This window comes from Styela clava, chromosome 6 (genome assembly GCF_964204865.1).
Source record: "Styela clava chromosome 6, kaStyClav1.hap1.2, whole genome shotgun sequence".
Taxonomy (NCBI): Eukaryota; Metazoa; Chordata; class Ascidiacea; order Stolidobranchia; family Styelidae; genus Styela; species Styela clava.
The window spans coordinates 8,748,806-8,766,915 of record NC_135255.1 but is presented as its reverse complement, the minus strand read 5'-3'; the positions used below and the strand labels follow the sequence as shown (position 1 = coordinate 8,766,915).

General features: G+C 34.0%; 1 protein-coding gene across 1 annotated transcript; it reads right to left on the bottom strand.

Annotated features, from left to right (window-relative positions):
* Nucleotides 1-3,929: 3,929 nt before the first annotated feature.
* Nucleotides 3,930-8,918, bottom strand: LOC120331764 (uncharacterized). Its single transcript, XM_078114055.1, has 6 exons — nt 8,770-8,918; nt 8,317-8,450; nt 5,575-5,645; nt 5,339-5,407; nt 4,735-4,830; nt 3,930-4,344 (listed from the first exon to the last, which is right to left on the bottom strand). The coding sequence occupies exons 1-6, from the start codon at nt 8,875-8,877 to the stop codon at nt 4,202-4,204; spliced, it is 621 nt and encodes a 206-aa protein (XP_077970181.1). The 5' UTR covers nt 8,878-8,918; the 3' UTR covers nt 3,930-4,201.
* Nucleotides 8,919-18,110: the final 9,192 nt, after the last annotated feature.

Below are 18,110 nucleotides of genomic sequence, written 5' to 3'. Positions count from 1 at the left end.
GCGGAACCCTAGGGTTCCGCGGAACCCCTGTGGAAGAGCACTGTTCTACACGAGATAGCCTAATTAAAACCGAAAACTTCACAACTGAAACACACATTGGGGTGGTTTGAAAGAAGGATTCCACTAAAGCACGAAAACGTGTGTTTGGGCCAGTCCCCGGTACCTGTTCCGAAGGACATATTAACGATGAGAGTAGATTATAGATTCTTGTCTTGGCGTGAAGTCCGATGAACAACGCTGTTTTGAACCTGCTAACGGAATGCTGGATATAACGTCTGTAACAGCTATGTGCTCTACCTACCGCAGTCTAACAGACTCATTTGTAAATTAAGTCATCGTGTACCAGCAGGCACTTGCTAGGTTTTGTCATACTTTGTTGTGTTAAAAACTTGGTTTTAATTATTATGATAAAAACAGGTATATATATATACAATAAGGAATTTTTCTGGTACTGCTATGTGCAACACTTTCAGACTCGGCTGTAGTGCATTTTCAAATTATTGTGTAACATGAAGTTTCTATTGGCGAAATTAAATTTTTGCTTTCGCGTGATTCTTTAGTTAGTTGTGTATTGCTTTAGTGTAGAGCAAGTTTTATCCAGAGGCTGCAGCTCAACATATTTTTGGATACTCACCGCTGGTCAGTTATACAAGATTTTATTACTTTATAATAAGGATAACATCATTAAGTCTGTTCCAGGTTCCAGGTTAGCGTGAATATTATATTTTGATCGCATGTTTTATTCTCACACATATCATGAATTATATAATTTAATCTTTATATAGAGACGAAACACAGAATAATTATTCAAAACAATATAAGGGGAAATTTGATTTAAAGAAATAAATTTTGATTGTGAAAGAAACATCATATATTTAACAATATCAGTTAGTTCAAGCAAAATCTTCTTCGCCACGTTCGAACATTTTCGTAGCATTTTGTGAAAGATTGACCACTGCCTTGATGAGTTCCATTGACGCTTCCCGATGAAAAAAATCACAGTACGATTGTGAAAAAAATGGGGAAGACTTTTGTCCTTACCGTGAAAGGAATTGAATCATCTGCATACACATTTCATATACATGCGGGGCCGGACAAATAAAATCTTTGAAATACATATTATGGAGAGTCGCAAAATATTTTTGATTGTTTACATCATTCCACTCTCTTTCTGAGCAAGTGAACGCGTGAAATGTTGAAGATATTCCTTGATCATAAAGGGGCATTACTGAAAGCTGCAATTCCGTTCAAAGTTGTATCTGGACTCGGGAAAAATCCCCAAACCATACGAAGTTCTGAAAAATAGAATGTGATAGGTAAAAATAGGAAAATTATCAATTACTGCAGTCTTACTCATTTCTCTAATTTCTGCGTTATGCTTTCCGTCTATCTCAAGTGTGTGCTCAAAGCGAGCTGTCGTTTCTTCCAAAAAAATTTTATAATGACAGTGAGTTCATATCAATTATCAGCACTTTTTCATATTTTAATTTAAAAATTTTACTTAGTATATGATTCAATGTAAATTCAAATGTATTCCATACCGTCTTTTGTCTTGCTTTGCTGGTAAATTCCATTTTTGTGTATGTTGAAGTGAATAGGGAATTCGACGTATCTTCAAAAATGTAACATAGCGCATCAAAAACTAACGCATGCTAATAATTTCCCAAATCTTATATGCCTTACTATACATTTCCCACTAAGATGCAAATATATGGTGAGAATTGATGTTGCTGAAAACTACGGCATGTATGTATACGAGAATTTGTTAGATTGGTTCTAAATATTGAAATTTTCAAAAGTATTTGAATTTACACTAGATATATTCTAGGATCGTCTATTTTCAAAACACTCATGATTCGTATTGCCTAAAAGAAAGATTATCTATTGACCTGTTGCCATGTTCGGCGGAGATGACTCTGAATCCTGTGTCGGTTGACGTAAATTTGAATAATCTGACACACGTCAGTATCGAGGATGTGAAGTCGTCTGTTTTAAGTCCGGGCATACTATCAGGAAGTTTCTAATAACTTGAAAAGAAAGAGGAAAATATTTATTAGAGGAATGACTTCATGAAATTACTGCACACTTCGCACAGAAGAATATTGCAAGAAAGTTAACAATTACAGCTGAATAGTATTACTTCTGTTTTTTTACCTTTCCAACGTCCAATTCTTCTCCGACTGGAAGTTTACATTCCTCACTTAATACCGACAATGTAAATGGCAAGTGCAATGCATTAGAGAGTAACGGTATCAAACTTGATATTCATATGCACTCTCAGTTCTTTGACATCCATCGTCATGCGTACACGACCTATTTCACATTGCACTAATCGCCGACGATTAACCACAAAATCACAATTTTAAGACTTGCCAAAAGGGCAAATTAATAGAGGTTTAGAACAACTGCTCTAAACGCATGCAAGCGTGAATTTCAACGGCTAAAATTCTTTCCCTTGGCGGGATGCTTTTCCGGTTGGGAAGCCCTTAATATCAAATTTTATTAAGTGTGTGTTGGTTTATTATTTTACAAGAAACTTCGCGGTCGGGGCAGGAAATTTTTGTAGCTGTGGCAGCTGTGGGCCCTCGTGTTCATCTTCTAATATCCATTTTCAATTGTTAATCTGGAAATTTAAAGTCTACAAAAAGCAAAATTTCTATGAAATGACTAACATAAAGGTACAGGCTTTTCATTACCATATTTTCTAAGCTTGATATCGTCTCTGTTGTAGGACCTCCTAACTTTATTTTTAATTCAGCATATATCGTGAAAGATGTCGCGACGCAAACAAAGTTTGGGAACTGCTGCTCTAGAGGAACAATCCTAATTTCGTCAGTTCGTTTCATCATCTCCAAAGATTTAAGCCGGAATCTTTTTGTCATGCTCGCCGATATGTATGTATGATTGCGCAATTCACATGTACAAATCACCAATACGTCAATTTGTAGAGTATTGCCATCATACTTGGAAATGTGCTTCTGTGGCCTCGATAAACCTGTTAAAGAGATCAAAAACTGGCTCCCAAGTATCGTTTGCATTGCAAAATCAATCTCGCGGCTCGAGACCATCGAGAAAATGTTGCGTCGCTGTTGTTGTATTTCAGATAATATATATAATGTGTTCTTATGAACTTTCGCTTGGTATTAAAAAACTTTTGTAGTAGAGAGAAGGAAATTAAAGAAGAGCTGCTGTTAATGACAACTATATAAAATTCCATTTATTTTAGACTTGATTACCAAGTCATGTGTCTTTTTAATCTGCCCGAAACTAGCGTTTCTAGTTTAGTGCGGCAGATAGATATTGCACTCCGTGAAGGCGGTAATAGAACTGCCCGCCCTATTATTTTAATACATAACAGATAAGTATGGTTCAGTTTAATGATCAAATATTTGCCTTGTCTGTCGTACGAAGAAGTTTATCTTTATACGCTGGCTGAAATTCATAAAAACAAATATTGGTCAAAATGTTTCGAATGTACAGATGATGTGAAAAGGTTTGTTGCCGAATTCAAGTTAAAGTGAAAAAAATCTTACTCTTGTATTTGCTTACAGTCGATATATCGATACATTTTAGCTCATTCGGGCATTTCTCGATACATTTTAGCTCATTCGGGCATTTCATCATGTTGTTCAAGTTGTTCATGTTTAAAGTGTGAACATAGGAGTAAATATAGGGCAAAACTTATATCTGGTACGCAAAAATAAAATGAAAACCAACAAAAAAGTCGAACACATGAATGAACACCCTATAAATTTGTTTCACTTTTCTATTGTTTTTATTTTAGGTGCTCTATTCTGCGCTCTGAAATATTCACACTGAGACTCGCACATATTGTACAGTTCTTTCCTATAAAATGTTGCATAATGTCAATTGAATACGATAATAGTTTCATATCCGATCATTTTTTCCTTATTTCTATTATTCCTAATTTTTTTTATTTGCTCCAACAAGTGGTCATATGGAATATTGATAATATAACAAATATGCTAGATAGCAGTTGTGGCAGTGTTTTTATTTTATTCCGATTACATTTAGAGTTTGACATAAGACCTGAACATCTTATTCACTTCCCGTATATCACGATATAACATAATTCTATTGACAGAGAAAGTTCATAGTTTAAAGCAATAAATTTGTCTTTCAAACTCTTGATTATTACAAAATTATTATTTTTTTAAACTAAATATTCAGGGTCGCTTGATTAATCGCTCCAATTCATCTCTGAACAATCTGAGACGTGGAATTTAGCAGATATTCCTTGATCATGAAGAGCATTGTAAAATGCTGCGATTTGTTTCAAAGTTGGAGTTGGACTTGGGAAATATCCCCAAACGATATGAAGATCTGAAAAGTAGATGCAATTTTGTAAAATTCTAATTTAGATGAAAGTTGTAGGACTCCTTCCTGGCCGAAAATACACTTAATAAAACCTATATTATTCCAAGTATAAAACCAGCTTTTTTGCATGCTATGTAGTCTCGATATTGCAACTTTAGTTTTAAGTTCATCTGGTTGATTGTGCATTTATTTTCCACAGATTTGCTTTGGGAACGTAATTTGAGTTCAGAAGTTCCAAAATTATGCATTAGGTATTAACATTGTTTTAGGCAAGTTGCTAAATAAAGAATAGGGTAATTGAAAAGAAGGACACACTTTTTTAATAAAAAAAGATGGAAATCCAAACATAACTAAATATAATTAAAAAGTTGTCGTTTTAATCGATTTACACCTTACCCGTATCGCAGAATTTCATTGTTGGACATAAAAACACGGCAAAATAATTTGTGTAGTCAGTCAGAAACAACCAATCCGCAATAAAAAAATAGTCGTCTGCCAAAATAATAGAGGTGTAAATTATCATTTTGCCAGTAAAACATGAACATCATTACGTGAGCCCAAAACATTTTGGAGTCGAATGTTTGACTCTTCATTGTATCACGTTACTAGAAGTTTATAATATTTCAAAATTTATCATTTCCGATACATTGAACAAAAGCCCGGGGAGGCCAGTGGATATGTGATCTGTAATACCGGTCACATTGTGCGAGTAGTTCTGAAAGCTGATTACACTCTGATGTGTAAAAATGCCATGGTTAAAACAATTTTCCGGATATCTCGAATGTAGAAAGCAAACCTGGTCGTCTGGTCATTTTTCTCATCGTTGTGCGATACTTCAAGACGTTTGAAATTTGAGATAAAAATATTCTTCATGGTCAATTTCGACGATATCAGCCATAGCCAAATTTTATGTTCGCAAGTTTTTAATATTTATTGTACACAGCGAATGCTGCACACATTTGACACAAATTTAAGAAAACTTGGTCAATATTTATCTTACCCATTGCTCTTATTGCTGCGTTATAATTTCCGTTCATTTCACGTGCATGGGCGGCATAAAGTTCGGCCCCTGAGAAATTGTGACAATTAAATTAAAAATATATAAAATAAAATAAAATCTGTATGTCATATAACAACATAAATATATATATGACAAATCTTACAAAATAATAATCCATGTCTATTAGAAAAACTCTACTAAGGCGGAAGCATAGTATTTGAAAAATCTAGTCATACCGTCTTCTTTCCTGCTCATGTGATAATTTCTGTTCTTATTCCAGTTCATATGGACAACAAACTCCACGTCTCTATAAAGATGATGACGGTCGGGAATTAGGTATTTGTTTCAAAAAAGTGTTATAAAACAAATTATTTTGTATCAGTTTTTTCTATACCTGTTTTGTTCAAAATTGCTGTTTTCTTTTGTGTTAAATAGGTCAAAACACGAAAAATGGATGTAGCCTAAATGGAATGGATGGAAAATGGATAAAGCTTCTTCCCATCAATTCATATAGTTGATATACCCTTTGAAATGCCACGGGTATCGATGACTGGTGCGTATACTCATTTCCGCGCTAATTGAGATGCATGCACTTTACTATGTGTTGGAGTTGTGACCCGCCACATTCTACGAAGTCTTCGGTTTTAATTACGCTCGTGACTCGTGCTAACGGCGGTTATCGGTACTGTAGCGAAATATTTACTAAATGCCTGGTAGAAGAAAGTTAGATATTGTAAATCTACCGGATACGATAATAATATAAAACGTCAAAAATCACTGCAGAAGTGTGTTGGGCTAGTACACGGGTCGGCAACTTTTACCATTGAAAGAATCGTTTGGCATTCTTTTAATCAAACTCAAACCTACTCAGAGTCGCAACATCTACTCTAATGTAGGGTTGCCATACGCCAGATTTTCCCCTGACATGTCCGGGTATTTACTGGTCAAATTTGCGTCAGGGAGAAATGTTAAAAAATGCTTAAATGTAAGGGATTTTCGAATACAGAAAATTCCTGCTACAAATCCTTGAGTTTTCAGATATTGCGCATCCACGAAATCCTATTTTTTTAGAGATATGTCACATGCAAGCTTTTTTGTGCAACATGGATTGCGTCGCATTTAGTTAATTGTGATGTCACATATGACCTGAATTGCCAGCTTTTTGTAATCTGTATTTTGTTTGCACTACATGTAACTTACTTTATTCCGTGCTAGGGTTTAGTCACTAGTGCAAAAGATTAGGCAATGATTTTGATCTACGAGAAAGCGACGACAGCTTGTGCATTTGGATACATCGTGAATTTATATCGTAATATAAGTGTTTCAGTTGCAAAATTGGTCAACGTGGCTCATTAAAATTTTGTCAAGGATTTTGTCTTTCCAGATATGGTAACCCTGATCCAATGTCAGTGGCTATTTAACACTCCCGTAAAAAATCATTCAAGATGTAGTAATATAGTTCTTGAAAGAGCAAAATGAAATACGAATAATGCAACAGTTCAATCTATGACGAAATCAGAATAATTTGTAAAATGAAAAGAAAAACTGTGTTTTGACAGAAATGAATCCCTTTAAATGCGACATATTTTTACCGCTCTCGACTTATATCTTGTGAACCGCGGTGATGTGTAATTAGTGAGGTGTATTTGGCTTTTCTTTCTGGCCTCTGTTTTCATTGAATCTCTACTACTTCTAACAAAAAGCTGCTGTAACCACTTTGATTCACGGAGGCCAGAGCTCCGCGAACAAAGAGCCACAGGTTGCCGATTGCTGGACTAGTAGATCGCAAAGTCAATTTTTGGACACAAAATTGACATACAGATCGTTTTGTTATTAGATTGTTGGTGTTAGAATGTTTTTCTCAATTACTACTAGACCAATTGATTAATTTGAAATTGAAGATTGTGATTTTCAAAAGGAGGCTATCACTTTTATTCATTTCAAAAATCTCTGTTGGCTGTAGGGGATTTGTTTTTTGTGTGTGCTATGACGCCATCAAAAGTACAAATTGTGCACCTTGTGCCGGTTACGAGTTTCGCGTTAGCTGATGGTCAGGCGGTACCGGTGGTCTACTGTGACAGATTGCATATCCGTACTATTTCGTTTTGGCTTTCGTGTCCATGTATTTGAGCATCGCACTCACTCTTTTTATCTGTTTTGTTTAAAATGGCTGAATTATCTATTACATATCTATGCGAAAACGAGAAAAATAGATGTAAAGGCTTGCCTAATTTATTCCTAATGTCAATATGCCCTTCCACGGGTATCATTGACTTGCCCATACACGCCCTCTCAATCTGTGGCGCAATGCGTCCAGAAACGTATAGTAGTTGGCGGACAAAGCCGTTACTGACAAGCTATTACGTGAACCACACTGAAAAGGCGGGAAGTCAAGCAATCCTCTTGCATATTGTCACATCTCACGTGGGATTCGAACCTAAGTAGATGTCTAGCGTAGGTTGCCGCAGAGTCAAGTGTATTATCCGTTATAATATTAACACACTGGTTTTACCAGATTTGGCAGGTAGGGGAGCGTCCGATCCCCCTGTTTTTGGGTTATGTTTAGTATGCCCGCTAGCTATATTTCGTGATATTTCTTAACTTGTTTACTCGAGACGTCTCTCTTGTATCCCGAATAACTGTTGACATGATATGAATTTGGTGCAGGTAGCCTACTAACTTGACGATGGTGGAAGTCGAAGAAATTGTTTAGACTCAAAACAAGGGTTTTTTTTTCAGTTTTTTTTAATGAAGTCCTTGAATAGTAACTGGTGCGAAACTTAATTCATATATGCATTAGGTTTCGTGGATCGAAGTCTTTTTATTTCATACTCATTTGTGGCTGAGGTATCGTAACTCTCATTATACTACCTATTCACCAACAATTAATAGCAAATTTTCTCAATGGGGCAACTAGTCAGACATTCGCACTGAATCTCTGATGTTTTGAGAAGTGGATCGGAGATCCATAATCTAACCTGTAATTGTGTTCTTTTACGACAAAACTGAAACCGGAATCAGTGGACGTGAAGTTGTTTAATCTGTCACAAGTGAGTATGTTTGATGCAATATCTTTCGTCTGAAGTCCGACATACCAGGAAGAGTTTGATAGCTGTAAAGAAAGAACAAATAAACTAATGTTTTTAAGCGGATCACATTTGCGTTCCAAGTATTTTAGCCTATATAATGATGTATGTAACAAAATAAAAGCTCGAAACTTAGCATCAATCATTAAAATACCATCACAGCAACTGTTATCATAATAATAGTTATGAATGTTATTTGCAACCGTGCCCGTCGAAATTGCTGTCGAAGTGTTTTTCTCTATAATCGTTTTTTTTTTGTTCCAACCAAAAAGCAAATTACTGAAAAAAACTATGCTCAGCTGCGATCATGAGAAAAGAACGAAACAATTTAGATTTGTTTTTTACCTTGTCAATGTCAAGTTCTCTATTATGTGGAAGCTGGCAATTCTCGAATGGAGCCGAGAGTATTACATACGATGATGACATTAGAATTAATAAAGTCAATGCAATCATTGTTGCCGTCAATGGAGTAGAAACCTTCGTCTTCGTTGAAAAAAAAAACTCTGACACTATAAAACATACGAAGGAAGCCTTTTATACTTCACCTCTATTTCTTTCTTGACTGAATTCATGGTATCAATTTATCGATACGTTGTTGTTCCATTGCGTAATTTCCCGTTTTTCAACTCTTTGCAAAGCGAAATCGTTTTGATTTCATTTTATCACAGTGGGGTAGCAATTGATTGCCCTGGATATTTCAAGAACTTTTGATAGAGTTTGATATGCCGAACTCCTGCGCAAAATTCGAACCTAGGGTTCATTTATAGTCAAATTTTTCAAATCATTTCTGTGTGATCGCAAAGTCAATGTTGTTCTAAATCTAGATCAACGATACATACTCTTTATCTATTGGAATTCTTCAAGGTTCAGTTCTACATTTAAATCCTGTCACATTCACGAATTTCACTGTAAGTATAGGCTACCGGACCCGTGATTAGTCACTAGGCCTTCGTTTACATACATTTTAGCATTGTTCAACTGTTTAAATACAGTCGTTCGTTTTGCCTAAATGTTTGGCAAATTTGTAGCCACAGAAGCCTGTGTGACAACAAAATTCTTTCACGTGACTTTTCTGAAAACATTATCAATAATAAGAGAAATATGAACAACGTGATGTCTATGTCAAAATATAAACAGTGTTTGCACGCAAACCCCACACGAGCCATCCATTGCAAAAGTGAAATTGAATAAAACCGTCAATCATTTCACATGACATAAAAAGAAACAAACATGCAAATAAGGCCGAGGGAGTCGCTACTTTCTAGCTAGTATTTTGAATGTGTTAAATTTAGATAGCAACTATATGTATATCACAACCATTGAAATGCCGCGGTATTTTTTCCACTCTATGTTTCGTGTTTACTCCTCTGTGCCCCCTCTACTTTTATGATCCTATTTTTGTCAGAGGATAACTCAACTCATAGAAAACATAATGTTAACGGAATCTAACGTCTATGACGGCTCTCTGGTCTACCTACTGCAGTCAAACAAAGCTTTGTAAATTGTCATAAAGTCATTGTGTACCGACATTTAGTTTTTGTCATACTTTATTGTGTTATTGAAAACTCGGTTATACGTATTATGATAAAACAGGTATCTATATATATATATATATATATATATCTATAAATATTCTGGAAACGAAACAAGCAAAGGCAGAGAAACCTTAAAACTATTAACTTTTAAGCTTACTTTAGTTGAAGTCCTAAAATGGCATTCTACAAATTGAGTTTTTATTCGATATTCTGTATGCACTGCCTCTGCGGGAATACTAAGCAGATCTAGCGGTAATTTTTTACCTGTTTATTTCTCCAGCAAAAATTTTTGTGATGCTGATTAATTAAAGCATACAGAAGATTGCCCGATATAGGTCTGATAGTACTTTCTTCGAACAACCAAGATTTTTACATATGACAAAAAAAATTCACAAAAGTATAACTTGAAGATAGATCGTTTCTTTTTTCGAGTTATAGATAACCTGTTTATCCAGCAATTGGGTTAGCATTGTAAACCGCAATTCGCGTCAGTCTTTGCAAAATTAGCAATCCAACGATCCGACGAGCGATGCTCAAATATACGGACACGAAATCTGAAAGAAAGTTAATTAATCTCCGAGTTTTACGCAGCGTCGCGTCAAATCGGAAACAGCTGTCACGTTTGGCGGATTGAAAACCGTGTTTCCATGGAAAATGAAAATATTGCAAAATATTGGATGAAATATCAGATCACATAGCATTCATTTCAAAGCAATTGGTTCCTAAGAGTGAGTGAGAAAAGTGATATTTTCATAACAACAAGAAAAAAATACTAACAGGAACAACAACAACATAATAGCAAAACGATCCATAGGTACATTTCGTTTGCAATGAGGATTTAATTATTCATGATTATTTATCCAAATGGTTATTTATGCTCTAATAGTATATGCCGGTATTTAATGTGAATATATTGACTTTTAAGGTGACATCAAACTATTTTGTTCTAACAAAAGCAATAATACATTAACGGTGGAGTCTGTAGTGTCAATATAGTAGAAAGTAAAGATGGATGGTAGAATAAATACCGTACGTACTAAGGAAGCCACAAGATGGCAATATAGATTAGATAAATAATGTTTCTGAAAATCGAATAAGTGCGTTGACTCTGCCGAACATACCTATGTGGACGATAGATAACACTTTGAGTATGTATTAATATCAAAAAATACGGCATTCTATAGCTGTTCTAAGTTTAACCTATGTTATTATATTTAACACGTTTCACCTGAGTAAAACCGCTAGCAATATACCAGAAAATAAATTTATTTGAAGTTAATCAACTTCTTCATATTTATTTTTTCAGCTGAATCCAGCCAGATCGAAATATGCAAACTTGATCTAGGACTGAAGACTCAAAACAAGCCAATCGACATCTATCGTTTTGAAAAATTGTGCTACAACCTTTTTTCATAAAATGTTTTCGTTCTCATCTTAACAAAAGTCCGAGCGATGCCAAAATCTAACCCCCAACGAGATCAGCCGACTTCTCTATAATTCATTTATTGCTTATTCATAGAATTAGGAAACGCATTCAATTTTAATAATTTATAATCTGTTGTTTCAGAAACATTTAATGTTCCGATGAATCTCATTGGTTACAAGGTATTTCCAATTTGATAAGATGACATACGCTTATACTAAATACCAATGATTTTGATTAGAATATAATTGTATTTTAATAGTGTCAGACATCTTAAATACTTTTCAGGTAACGTGAGATATGTGTTATAAGCTTTCTAAATCTTAAATTTTATAGCACCGTGAAATTGCGGTAAGTTTTTGTTAAAACAGCTCTGAGTGAAGAGGTGATACTGGGTGGCCATTTGTCCTATTATTACAAATATAACCCATTGTCATTGTTAATAATTGTTGTTTGGTTTTGCGCATACGGCCCTGTTTGTAACAGTGTTACCTCAATCTCCATCGTTTCGTTTAATATATATATATATGAGATAAAATAAATAAACTTTTTCGTCCCATACCGTCGCTGTGATTTTAGTATTGTGTACTTAGCTATCATCAATCTGTGGGATGTTAAAATTCAAAAGTAAACATTATTCTAGTTATACCGAGTTGGAAAATTCTTCCGAATTTGTACCATTTAGCATGATGCATTGAAGAAACACGACAGTGAAGTGTGGTCCATCCTTATTTCATGTTCGATAATGATCAAATTTATCACTCCTAATGATATTATTTGACCAGTGTCATCTCGTATATATATTTTTTCTGGTCGCATCACCCAATCGATTAGAAAATTCCTCGTTTGAAATAAAACTTCACCCAACTTTGGCCGGATTCCGATTTATAATTTTTTTTGCAAATAATCATGTCAAAACTATGCCTTGCTCTATAATCAAAACCAGTATCTCGCCCAACAGTCCATATTTCAAAAGCAAACGAAACATTGATGTTTTAATCTTTGCTGGTCAGATGGACTAAAATCTCCTTTATTCAAGCATGATCACTGTTCTTTAATCCAATAATGGTCACTGGTGGTGCGCAGAGATACTCAAACAAATTTCCAGATTTACCTTCGGTTTGGTCATTAGCCAAATATGAGGTAACCTAAACGAAAATTATTTTCAGTTTTTTGTCTTAACTCTATGTTTAATTTAAATAAATGTATTTAGTTAATCCGTAAATTAAGAGCACAAAATTGAATTCTCTCATCGCTTGTCAAAAAAATTTCATTGACAAGTCGACGAAAAATAATGCATTAAATTTTGAATTCCAATTTAGGTTACAATATCCATTTTGCGGCTTCGAAAAGTTTTAACGAAGCAGCAATTGTTTTTTGTCATTTATTTTAAACTTTCACTGACAAAAAGAGCATAGCACTGTTGTTCTTAAATGCGGCTCGATGCTAATTAATTTTGTTCAAATTCGAAACAAAATAATTTATATTTTCTCGAAATTAGACTTGGATTCTCCACAAGATCGATAACAATTTGAACTTGTCGTTTTTAACATATAAACAAAATTTTATATGGCCAATCATAAATTATATATACAATAAAACTTATTTCCTGATTCAGTATCCTTCTCATGTGTGTCCGTGCAACAATATCGTGATTGTAGGTAAAATTATTTTTCATTATTTTGTAAAATAAAATTGACCTCAAACCCCAATTGAATAAATTCAATGTCTGAAGTTCGTTGAGATTTGTCGAAATAACAAGGATAATTGTTGCCTATAATGATGAATTATAAACAAGCGCAACTTTATAATTTTTTGAATAGTAGTGGAAGACCAAACTCAATTTTTTTTCTTGGCTATCACAGCAGAAAACAGTTGGTCAAATATGATGATCGACTGTCACTAAAGTCTGTGCCTTCAGTGTAACGATACAGGTACTGTGGTTTATGTACCCAAATAAGCGGAGAGCGTTTTATGTTTTGAATGTCTAATATTTTAAAACAATTATCAAGACAAATAATAGAGGGCGCTTTCTACCTCCTTGGGGTAGTATACCATAAATTTGTTTACCACAAGAGTGTTGGTGTCTACGACTATGCTCCCGAGTAAGTTTGTTGAATCATTATTTCACAGTAAGTGAAAATAAACCATTGTCACAGAGTTTTATAGAATTTCTATTTTTAAAATATACAGAAATTGCAGAAAAATATAATTTTCCTAATTACTCATAGACAATTCTTCAGAATAAAGAGGTAAATCATGCGATAATATTGAAAATAAGTTTTCTGTTTTTAACTAAGGTCTTTCATAAGCAATTTGGTCTATAACGCAAGCGTTTTTTTAATATATGATTGAAAGATTAGGAATAATTTAAAATTTTTGTAGATATTTCTTTGTAAAATGAGGTCATTTATCAATCATGAGTCTTAATGATTACACAAACCTATATAGAACAAACAAATCTTAATCAAACAGCAATTTCTTATTTTTATTCATTCCATCTTTGAATCATACTCGACAAAAAGCTTTGCAATTGGGATTACTGAATGGGTATTTTGATAAAGTAATTAAAGGACATTAATCTAATACAAAGTTTGTTTTCCGTCAGATAAAGTTTCGTTACCATTCAAATAAATGCAGGTTATCAGTTAGAATTTTTTTTTACCAAAGTGTAAGAAATATTAAGATTGTTTCTTGGAGAGATATGGAGTTAAACGAGACTAGCTATTTATCTACTAGAAATTTCTCACTATTTGAGGACTCCGAGGTTTCCAGCAATTCAATTTTACTATGCCCGGGTATATTATTTTTTCTCGTGATTGGGTGAATTATTTACGTTAATATTTCATTAAACTTATAACTGTTATATTCTGCTATATTTTTATAATGTTTATTAATGTAAACTTGATTACTCTGAAACCTATTAAAATATACTCAATATAAGAAGTTTAAATGGATGACTCAGAAGTAATAGAAAATTTACAACCATTTCGTATTATTTACGGTTATTTACTATATTGTATGCATTTTACAGGATGACGACAGGCCGTAGATATATCGAGACTAACGAGCAACATGCTGGGTGAATTTTTCTCATAACCGACTGTCAATCATAATAGTATGTGACGTCGCCTGTCGACAAATTGTCGTCGTCAGAAAATGCCACAAACGTCATATCTAATAAATTTAGTTGATATGCACAACTCCTCACCAGAAACGAGTCTGTGGTGTTGTAAATCTTATGTGCGATCCATAAATGATCGAGTATTTCAACGATTTCAAGTTTTTACCATAATGGCCTTTTGACAAAAGCGCGGGAAAATGAAGTCACCTGACACTCACCCACGTGAACTGGACCGATAATGATGTGGATTTGATATTTAAAATAAACACTATTAGCAATAAGGTATCGAGGACAGAAAAAGATTTATGGCACTGCTAACAAAACCTCGTAAACTAAATACATTTACCATGATAATTGATTGTTGTATATGGGCCGTGGATAAATTGAGCTTATTCACTGAATCGAATGCGTTATTTTAAACTAATCTATATTTCATTATCTATCTGCTGGAAATTTTTAGCAGTGTTTTGTCTATATATACAGAAGCAGTAGTTGTTACGGATTGCTATAGATAGATACATATGAGTATTTATTTTAGATTGAACACATTTAGATAACATTGTCAAAAGCTTCAATGAATATTGAAGCCGGTGTACTTGATAGCATAGCATAGTTAATCAGAAAATATGGGGTGAAATTATAACAAGTAATGTAATTTGCAAAACCCCAAATGCGGCAATCCTATACACTGCAACCTGATGCATATCAGCTCGAACGCGACTTTTCTTATGTATTCAAATAATTATAATTTCTGGTGTGGAAATTAACATAAATCTGAGCTCAATTTTGTGTGTAATAATCCCTGTCCTTGTTTTCAATAAAAATATATTATGCCTTGTTTTTAACGTAACAAGATTGTCTTATTATGAGCCCATGTCGTGACCACACGATCGATATTGGGGAAGGTATTATAGTAGGTATAAGCTAAATTGGATTACGTCATGATGTAGTATTAAAATTTGAAAGGGATAACTTGCATTTATATTGCTTCATCATGCAGGTACTTCGTTTGAAATGTATGAATTATATGAAGTTTGGTGTGGGCATTCTTCTATCTTGCCTCATTAGTTGTATATAAATGCATATTTCTGATTTCAGAGCAATCTTATTAAAAGTTAGAGCTACCGCGCATTGAAAGGAGTCTCATTTCTTTTTCACCCAGACTACTAAGGAACAAGACAGTCTGTTTAACTCCTAGATATGAAATATCATAATCATGGGTTACTTGCTCTTCAGTTCCAAGCTAATATACCATTTGGAAGAAAAATAGTTAGAATTGGTTGACATGAATCATGTTGCGACGTTGGCTAGGCAAAAGGTAACAAGACATTAGACACCTGAATGTGCCAGTTTTTTACTCACTACATGGACTTGCCATTATTAGGTTACCACATTCGTGTTAGGAAGTGGTAAAAATCGATCTTTTTCGCGTGTAACTGAGTCGCTGCTCGGCTTCAAAAATTATTCTTGCGACGGAATATTCAGTGGAGGTTTCGGGACTTAACTTCAGTATGAAGAACCGTATTTGTGGTTCAGGGACCGATCTACTTTCAATGTTAACAATGTATTGAAGTAAATGTTTGAAACGAATGTTATACGCGTTTGTAACTTAATGGCGGACAATTTATTCGTCATATTATGCGTTTTATGATATTTAGAAATGCACATAAGCTTGTGAAGAATTTTACTTTGCAAAGCATGGGTAGATTAGACACTGCTAATTCACAGTTGATACCTGTCTCCCGATTTCTGTAGTCCGAACGTATAATTATTATACTGGCATGTCAAAATATCGTGAAAGTGTCCGTGTCAGAATTATGAAGAATGCAAACATTTGGAAATATTCATCCTTTATTAATATACAGTATCATATGGATAGGAGTATATAAAATTATCCTCACATTTAATGCCATTTTTCTCCACTCGTAGAAAAAGACATCCAAATACCTACTTGATTTAAACCTTGTAATAGGAATAAAGCTTTGACAATGCAGTTGACTTGTTTTGTACCGTAAACCTGTATTCGTTAAAAGTATAGTATTACTATGGTTGTTATATATCATATCAGATTCTTCAGAAAATTTTTGAAAATTTTAGATGTTTAATTCAAGTGAGTGTATCGGAATATATTTGTTTTTGAATTTTTTAATAAAAAATGAAACAAAATGTTGAATGCAATTATGTAAGCAGGTATGCACACACCATTGGCGCTACTGGCAAGCGTAGATTTTCGTTGGTAAAACATTAAAATAAAAGGAATGTTGCTACATTGTTATTCTGTGTGAATATTCCTTTCGAATTCATAAAATTATTATAAAAGTTTGTCACGTTTTATTATTAAACCACAATACCGAGTTCACCAGAACTGGAGACATCAAACCATACTTACTCGCTAGATTAGCAGCGCCGAGGTCTATGATTTAACAATGGTACATACTTGAGGCAATGCTCAATTCCGGTTCCATAAACAGACGGAAAATAAATCGGCGCCCAATAGCGTAGGGAAAAAATGTAGACAATCGAGTCGAAGAGATTAATGACATTCGTTCGCCATCAATGTACGATGGCGGTGGTCGTCGTTTCAACAAGTTAAGATTTAAAATCTAGCGTAAAGGTAGTTGCGGAGTCTTACCTATAGCATTTTTATGAAACATGAAAGTTGATAGTTTGCAATGATATCCAGGATTAAATACGACTCTGTCAGAGCAGTTATTTTTATCTATCGATATGGTTTCAATTTGATGTGAAAGCTTATGTAGGCTTTGGTAAGGATGGCTTAGATTGAGACAAAACCCAAAAAAAACGTGTAAAATACCGCACAAAAATATCTGCTGAAATGCATCAATTTTAATTCATCAGTGATCAGTGATTTAATTCATCAGTGATTAGCTATATATTCCAGTTCACAGTTTTCCTTCATCTTTTTTTACATGTTTTTGTAGTTGATTTAATATTTTTCTGTTACTTTATTTTTTCTTCGTTGTGGTATATTTTCTGAGATGATCCTCTCCCCAAATAGAAATAAACGGTTTACCGCTATCCCATCGATCATCAGAAGCGACTACCATTAAGGTGATGAAAACCTATTCAAGATCGTAAGTGCATATTGATATCGAACTGCAGTAATATTAAAGCAAAACCATTTGTTGCTTGAATAACTTTACCAATAGTTTTTCGATAATCAAATATTCATTTATAAAGGAGAGCAGAAGGTTTCTAACGGTAAAAATCGAGGCTTAGTTCAACAAAAGTTACTAATGGAATATGCAATTAGCCTAATAGATTTTTTTTTTTGAGAACGCGATTAAAAATTCACGTTGACCCAGGCTGCGTCCAATAATTTGTATTGTTGGATGAGCATCGGATAGCGTTGTAGCGACAGTGCCGCTATCGATTTATATCTGAGCAATTTGCCGCAAGAGAAAGTTCGATTTTCGGCAGGTAGACATCGGCATCGTCGGTGTTTCTCGGATAAATTGTGTACTTATAATATCTAAGAATGATATATGTAATACTAACATATATTGAAATGGATATGGACAATAGCGTGTAATATATATATATAATTTAAATTTGCTGAAATTGATAAACATTTTGCAAAAAT